The sequence below is a fragment of the Haematobia irritans genome, chromosome 2 (assembly GCF_050003625.1).
Source record: "Haematobia irritans isolate KBUSLIRL chromosome 2, ASM5000362v1, whole genome shotgun sequence".
Lineage (NCBI taxonomy): Eukaryota > Metazoa > Arthropoda > Insecta > Diptera > Muscidae > Haematobia > Haematobia irritans.
This window is the reverse complement of record NC_134398.1, coordinates 80,790,574-80,798,847: the sequence shown is the minus strand read 5'-3', so window position 1 is coordinate 80,798,847 and position 8,274 is coordinate 80,790,574. Positions and strand designations below refer to the sequence as shown.

Genomic DNA, 8,274 nt, shown 5'->3' with positions numbered 1-8,274 from the left:
ATATAATCATGCCCGTCTGTCCGTCCGTCCGTCTGTCTGTGAACACATTTTTGTGATCAAAGTCTACGTCGCAATTTAAGTCCAATCGCCTTCAAATTTGGCACATGTTCCTAACTTGGGTCAGAATAGAACCCTATTGATTTTGAAAGAAATCGGTTCAGATTTAGATATAGCTCCCATATATATCTTTCGCCCGATATGCAGTAATATGGACCCAGAGGCCAGAGTTTTATACCGATTTGCTTGAAATTTTGTACAAACATAACACTTAGTCGTATAGTTAAGTGTGCAAAATTTGATTGAAATCGGTTCAGATTTAGATATAGCTCCCATATATATCTTTCGCCCGACATGGACTTATATGGCCCCAGAAGCCAGATTTTTGTCCAAATTTGGTTGAAATTTTGCACTAGGAGTACAATTGGTAGTATAGTGAAATGTGCAAAATTTTATTGAAATCGGTTCAGATTTAGATATAGCTCCCATATATATCTTTCGCCCGATATGGACTAATACGGTCCCAGAAGCCAGAGTTTTACCCCAATTTGGTTAAAATTTTGCACAGGGAGTAGAATTAGCATTGTAGCTATGCGTGCCAAATTTGGTTGAAATCGGTTCAGATTTAGATATAACTCTCATATATAGCTTTCGCCCGATTTACACTCATATGACCACAGAGGCCAATTCTTTCCTCCGATTTAGTTGAAATTTTGCACAGGGAGTAGAATTAGCATTGTAGTTATGCGTGCCAAATTTGGTTGAAATCGGTGCAGATTTAGATATAGCTTCCATATATAGTTTTCGGCCGATTTACGCTCATATGACCACAGAGGCCAATTTTTAACTCCGATTTAGTTGAAATTTTGCACAGGGAGTAGAATTAGCATTGTTGCTATGCGTTCCAAATTTGGTTGGAATTGGTTCTGATTTAGATATAGTTCCCATATATATGTTTTTCTGATTTCGACAAAAATGGTCAAAATACCAACATTTTCCTTGTTAAATCACCACTGCTTAGTCGAAAAGTTGTAAAAATGACTCTAATTTTCCTAAACTCCTAATACATATATATCGAGCGATAAATCATGAATAAACTTTTGCGAAGTTTCCTTAAAATTGCTTCAGATTTAAATGCTTCCCATATTTTTTTTACTAAAATTGCGTTCCACCCTAGTGCATTAGCCGACTTAAATTTTGAGTCTATAGATTTTGTAGAAGTCTATCAAATTCTGTCCAGATCGAGTGATATTTAAATGTATGTGTTTGGGACAAACCTTTATATATAGCCCCCAACACATTTGACGGATATGATATGGTATCGAAAATTTAGATCTACAAAGTGGTGCAGGGTATAATATAGTCGGCCCCGCCCGACTTTAGACTTTCCTTACTTGTTTTATTTCAATTTGTTATCACGTTGTTTTACGGATAAATAAAAATCTTTAGTTCTACTTTTTACAAAATTTTATTGGTGTTCCAGATTGCGTAACACTACTTGCAGCTACAGAGGACTGACGACAACAACTCTCACACATCTCATTTATCGCCTTAATATAGACAAAATTTAACGTTCGTTATTTTTCTTATAACTAAGCTTTCAGCAATGATTATTATCGTAATACTAAGAATCATAAACACTACATAACAACACATACTATATCGACCGTTACATTTAAATAATTTTAACCATAAGTTTCAATTTAAAGAAAATATATAAAACAGTATAAAATTCCAAACATGCCGGCGCCCTTGATGTATCTATAAATACATCAAATCTCTTTCGGTAGTGGGGCTAGTTTCTGGATCGCTCTTCGTATTTCTCTTTGCTTCGTTTTGACGTCATCTACTCGCACTGAACCCCTTTCATCTTTAATAACGTTGATTACCCTCCCCATAAGCCACGTCTTGGGTGGTAAGTTATCTTCTGCGACTAAAACCATGTCACCTTCCATTAAGTTGTTTTTGACTTCTGTCCATTTGACCTTTTGCTGGAGTTCGTGCAGATATTCGGAAGATCACCTCTTCCAGAAATGCTGTTTTATTGCAGAAATTCGTAACAATCTTTCTAAGTGAGACCATTCTTTGCTGTCTGTTGTCGACTCAAATATTACAACCAAAGGTCCTCCAACCAAAAAATGCGCTGGAGTTAAAACTTGCTCGTCATTTGGATTGTTGGATATTACGGTCAACGGTCGTGAATTGAGCACCGCCTCAACTTCCGCCACCACTGTTGACAGTTCTTCAAAAGTTAGGAAAGCGTTTCCTAAGATTCTGCTGAGGTGGTATTTGGCCGACTTCACCGCGGCCTCCCATAGACCTCCAAAGTGTGGTGACCTTGGGGGTATGTGGTGAAAGTTGATATTATTCGCCGCACAATATTTGGAGATTTTACCTTGCACTTGTTCATCAAAAAATCGTTTTTTCATTTCTTCTAATTCTCTCCGAGTACCCACAAAATTTGTGGCGTTATCGCAAAACAATCTTGAACACAACCCACGCCGTGCTACAAACCTCTTCAACGATGCTAGGAATGCTTTTGCTGTCAAATCTGAAACCACCTCCATGTGCACCGCTTTTGTCGCAAAGCAAATAAACACGGCGATGTAGCTTTTAGTAGTGCGGCAACCACGTAGCTTGTATGTTGTTGTCACTGGGCCACAGAAATCTACACCAGTGCTTGCGAACGGTTTAGCCACAGACACTCTAGCAGCTGGTAAATCCACCTTGACCTGCTGGCTTAGTTTTGGTCGACATCGAAAACACCGAACACAACTTCGAGTAACCGAACGCACCAATCCTCGGGAGCGGACGATCCAAAATCGTTGCCTGAGTATGGCCATAAGTGCTTGTGTGCCCACATGCAGGTTTTTATAGTGAAGAAAGCGAACCAATGCTGACTGTTTCGGTAACAAGATTTGGTGCTTAGCATCATACGGCAAGTCAGATTGAGCCAATCTACCACCAACTCGCAGAAATGGTACACCACTTCCTTTTTCTACAAAAAGACTTAAGCTTTTGTATTTGCTTGTTGCAGGTAATGTTTTATGATTTAACAGCAGCTCTAACTCATCTCGAAAATAAAATTGTTGTAGACAAAAACAAATGCGAATCAATGCTTCTTCTCTTTCTTCACATGGTGTTTTCGCTTGCCGCCGAGTACCAAGTAATTTCACGACAACACGTTGCAGTTTCTCGAAATCACTGTATTTTTCCATCCAGATCAACATTTCTGATTTCTCAGTAGGAATCAATGAAGTATTTCCTAAACTTTGTTTGTCGTTATACATATCAACAAATAGAACTGCTTGTTGGCTTCTCTCAATATCAATTATAGGGTTCCGCTTTCTGATCTTATTTTGAGTCCACTCGCCAAAGGGTTTTTTAGGAACTGTGGACCTGTGAACCAAATGGAGTTAATTAATTCATCACCATACGCACCTCGAGAAATAATATCCGCAGGGTTATCTTTAGTTGGTACGTGACCCCACACACAACTTTTCGTTTCCTCTTGGATGAAAGAAACTCTATTGGCTACGAATACATTCCACTGTGAAGGGTGTTCGCTCAACCAGGCCAAAACTATTTCCGAATCGGTCCACAAGTAAGTAGCGTCTAAATCGACTGGGAAATTGTGCTTAGATTTTATCACCAACTTTGTTAAGAGTTCAGCCCCTAGTAGCTCTAGTCTAGGTAGTGATTGTGTCTTTAGAGGTGAAACTTTGGACTTTGCTGTCCACAAATGGACACTAACCACGTTGTCTTCGGAAATTGACCTTATGTAGATACAGCAGCCATAAGCTCTTTTTGATGCATCCGAAAATCCATGCATTTCAATTCGAACCGCTTTATTTTTGGCTACAACAGATCTCGGAATTTTAACTTTTTCGACTTCCTTTAGCCGTTCTCGAAAATCGGCCCATTGAGTATGCAGATTTACGGGAAGTGATTCGTCCCAGTCGACTTTCAAAATCCATAAATCCTGCATAAATATTTTTGCTTTTACTATAATTGGGTTAATGAGACCAAGTGGGTCAAAAAGCGTCGACAATTCTGCTAAGACGATGCGTTTTGTAATGCCTCTCGAGCTATCTAATTTTGACCACACGTAATGAAAGGAGTCGCTTAATGGCGCCCAGACAATGCCAAGTGTCTTTATGATTTCCTCATCATTCAACCGTATTGTTTTTTCTCTGTCCGCATCCGGTACAAATTTATTGAAAACTTTACTATTGGAAAACCATTTTCTCAGTGTAAACTTAGCTGACTCCATTACAGCCGCGACTTGCCTATAAATTTCAACAAGCTCATTTTCATCATTTGCTCCACTTATAAAATCATCCATATAGAAGTCGGACAAAATCTTTGCTGATGCGAGAGGAAATTGGTTTCTACAATCTTCACCCAACTTTTGTAAACATTTTGTTGCTAGATATGGTGCGGCTGTAGTGCCGTATGTAATCGTTTGTAACTTGTAGACTTGTATTTTTTCATTTGGTGCAGCTCTCCACAAAATTGCTTGATAATATGAGTCCTCCTCAGTAACCCAAGCCTGCCTGTACATTTTGGTCACATCGGCAGTTAGAGCAAACTTATAGCACCGAAAACGTAGTATTATAGATAGCAAATCGTCTTGCACACGTGGCCCTTTCATCATAACTTCATTTAATGACCACCCACTATCTGTTTTACAACTACAATCAAACACCACTCGCAGCTTGGTGCTGGTGGAATCGGGACGCAACACAATCTGGTGGGGAGCATAATATTTTATTTTGTTTCTCTCACTCTCTTCTACTCGAGACATATGCCCCAAAGCTAAATACTCTTCCATAAATTGGTTATAGGCTCTCTTTGTCTCGTCATCATTTATTAATTTTTGCTCAAGGCTTACAAATCGGCGTTCGGCAGCACTGTAGGACGAACCCAATTCACTTACCGATGATTTGAACGGAATTTTTGTTATGAATCTGCCATTGTTATCTCTCTTTATATTTTCGTTGAAAATCTGTTCACATTGCAATTCTTCTTCAGTCAGGAAAACGGTATTATTTGGAATTTGCTCCATTTGCCAAAATTTTTCCACCTAAGTATTTACATAATCAGTGTCCATCTGTACTTTGTTCACAGACACATTTCCTATTTTCGGCAAACTGGTGACGTTTTCTTTGCTTTTGCCAGCGACGATCCATCCCAGTAACGTTTTATGCAGTCGTGGTAAGCCGTCACGAAGATGAATTCTTCCAACACATAGCATGTCAAAGAATATTTCTGCACCGATCAACAAATCGACACGAGATGGTTTGTTAAACGTCGGATCTGCTAATTGAATGTTTTTAGGTATGTTCCAGGAAGCGATGTCGTAAAACGCCGACGGTTTATTGCTTGTAATTTTTGGCAATACATAAAATTCTAAGCTGGCTTCAAATTCATTAAAACATGATTTAATGCTGGTGATTGGCTCTCTCTTGAAACACGTTGGCACTTCCCCCGCTAAGCTGGCTTCAATGTTACAGACCTTCTTTTTTAGAAGCAGCTTCTGAGCAAGGTTTTCGCACATTAAATTAACCTGAGCTCCAGCATCTAACACAGCTCGAGCACGGTGATATTTTCCACAATTATCTCTAACCAACACAACAGCAGTAGCCAGAAGCACCTCCGGTTTGGCCACAAGATTCAATACTGCATTTCTAGGTTCTACTTGCGTTATGGCCGTTGCTTGAGTCGACGTAGAAGGCGCATATTCACTCGTATTTGAAGCCGATACTTCGGGTGCATCTTTGTGTAACAGAGGATGATGCGGGCTATTACACCTTCCGCAGTTTGAAGCTGTGCAATCCCGAAAAGAATGCCCCTTCTTTAAGCATTTGTAACATAGATTTGACTTCTTTATGACATTACTACGCTCTTATATGGTTAATGCCTTAAATCGATAGCATTGGGGCAAACTGTGCCCATTGCCACCACATTGTACACACGAAGATTTTGTCACAGCAAGAGTAGTTGGATTGTAACGTTTGCCACCGTGGACCTTATGACTATTTGCCTGCTTTTTGTCGTCCTGTTTAAGCTTCGATTCACGGGCCTCAAGGTTCTCACAACGCCTTGTTAAAATGGAGGAGCATTCCTCCCACGTAGAAAGCTTACTATAATCTACATTTTCTTCCCATTTCACTTGTGTATCCGCATCGTCACATTCCATGGCGATGTGTATTACCATCGCATTCGCTATGGCTGTGTAATCACCTAGTGACAACATTGCGCTTAAATGTGCATTAACCGAGTTAAACACATATCTCAAATGAGCCGAGGATGTTTTCGATGACTTTGATAAAGAAAATAAAGCTGAAATATGTTCCTCGAACATTAGTGCCTTTTTGTCGAAACACTCCTTTAGTCGAGCGAGAGCTTTCGAATAATTTTCTTCGGTCACATCGAAGTCATCTATAGCCGACAGCGGTTTAGATCCCAAGTGCTCTTTAAGTATTAAAAATCGCTCACAGTTGTTGAAAGATTCATCCTGGTGTATAAGTTTGGTGAAAAGAGAAATAAAATTAGGAAAATCGGAATACTTCCCTTCAAATTTCGGAAGTTTCACTTCTCGTCGCGGTCTAGCTACCGTCCCAGCTGCGGTTGTATTCAGAACGCTCACATCGTCTACTACCGGTCGCCTCTTGAACAGCAAACCCATATGTTTCGTTTTGGTGGCCACATACAAATCCTCTGTTTCGATGGTGAACATTTCGTTTGCCTCAGCCTCTTCGTCCACACACATCTGATCAATCCCATCTTGCACAGTTTTTATTTTCTTAAATAATTCTTCTAACATATCCAATCTGCAGTTTAGCTCAGCCGTGGCCAATGTAACACTCTTTTTGGCAATCAGCTTTTGAATTCTTAACATACTATTTTTTGTTGTTGTCCGCAATGCTTTCAATTGCTCCATTTTTTGCTGTGGCCTTGCAACCCCATTCGTTTCACTTTCACTTGTTCCATCTGGTGGAGCCATCTTATTTGTATTTAACTTACAATGATCTATACCACAATTCAATTAGCTTTTCTCTCAAAAGCAATGATTTTGTTTACATCTGTTAAATACTTCTAACTTCTTTATAATTTTTGTTTTGTTTTGACTCTCGTTTATGTGCTCATACGTCAACTCAATTGACACATGCCATAAATAATTAACAGATGATTAAGAGATGTGTTGAGTGCAATTATCAGCGATAACAGTGGTTTACGTCTGTGCTAATAGATAATCTTTGCATTACATGGATGTCAACTTTACAGCATGTACTAGTATATGCGTACATTAGCCACAAACTGTTTTACATGCACATAATTTTTATCCAATTAACTTTTCTTGTTTGGAGGAAATATCATTCTTCCCGGGTTTCGGCACCAAAATGTTATCACATTGTTGTACGGATGAATAAAAATCTTTAGTTCTACTTTTAACAAAATTTTATTGGTGTTCCAGATTGCGTAACACTACTTGCAGCTACAGAGGACTGACGAAAACAACTCTCACACATCTCATTTATCGCCTTAATATAGAGAAAATTTAACGTTCGTTCTTTTTCTTATAACTAAGCTTTCAGCAATGATTATTATCGTAATACTAAGAATCATAAACACTACATAACAACACATACTATATCGACCGTTACATTTAAATAATTTTAACCATAAGTTTCAATTTAAAGAAAATATATAAAACAGTATAAAATTCCAAACACAATTCATGGTATTATTATGTTTGGAGAAAGTTTGCTTTACTCTAAAAAAATTTTGCGTACGTTAGTTAAATGAACTAAAAAATGCAAATGAAGCAAACCCATTTACTAAATTCCTACTTCTCCCAAAATAGTTTATTATTTCTTCAAATTTGTAAATTTTTCTACAAAAGCTCCCATCTTGAACTTCGTATGGCACTAAAGACATTCTTGCAATCTTCAACTCCAATTTTTTCCTTCAAACTATAAAATTTTCTTTAACAAAAAAATAATATGTCTAATAATTTTACTTATTAGAGATGTGCTTATATCCGTTACCTACTGCAAATCAACAACATCGCATACTCGAATACAATCGGATCGGGTAAAATTAGCTTTTCCAAAAAACCCAAGAAGTCTAATCTGGAGATCGGTTTATATGGGGCCTATACCTAAAAGTGGTGCGATATGGCCACCTACGTCAATAATAACAACTTGTGCCAAGTTTCAAGGCGATAGCTTATTTTTTTCTAAAGCTGCTAGATCAACTCAGAATTTCCGC

At 38.4% G+C, this 8,274-nt stretch overlaps 2 protein-coding genes across 2 annotated transcripts; both read right to left on the bottom strand.

The window, feature by feature from the left end:
- Window positions 1-2,015: 2,015 nt before the first annotated feature.
- Window positions 2,016-5,065, bottom strand: LOC142224697 (uncharacterized). Its single transcript, XM_075294482.1, has 2 exons — window positions 3,439-5,065; window positions 2,016-3,388 (listed from the first exon to the last, which is right to left on the bottom strand). The coding sequence occupies exons 1-2, from the start codon at window positions 5,063-5,065 to the stop codon at window positions 2,016-2,018; spliced, it is 3,000 nt and encodes a 999-aa protein (XP_075150597.1).
- An 18-nt stretch (window positions 5,066-5,083) lies between these two features.
- LOC142224696 (uncharacterized) lies at window positions 5,084-7,006 on the bottom strand. Its single transcript, XM_075294480.1, has 2 exons — window positions 5,947-7,006; window positions 5,084-5,826 (listed from the first exon to the last, which is right to left on the bottom strand). The coding sequence occupies exons 1-2, from the start codon at window positions 7,004-7,006 to the stop codon at window positions 5,084-5,086; spliced, it is 1,803 nt and encodes a 600-aa protein (XP_075150595.1).
- Between the last annotated feature and the right edge of the window lie 1,268 nt (window positions 7,007-8,274).

Bases quoted from the DNA above. Each gene is read 5' to 3' on its own strand.
- LOC142224697 (XM_075294482.1), bottom strand. From the start codon at position 5,065: ATGGAGCAAATTCCAAATAATACCGTTTTCCTGACTGAAGAAGAATTG. The intron at 3,389-3,438 runs GTGCGTATGGTG...ACAGGTCCACAG, and splicing joins TGCGGATATTATTTCTCGAG to TTCCTAAAAAACCCTTTGGC.
- LOC142224696 (XM_075294480.1), bottom strand. From the start codon at position 7,006: ATGGCTCCACCAGATGGAACAAGTGAAAGTGAAACGAATGGGGTTGCA. The intron at 5,827-5,946 runs GTTTGCCCCAAT...GGGATTGCACAG, and splicing joins ATGTGGTGGCAATGGGCACA to CTTCAAACTGCGGAAGGTGT.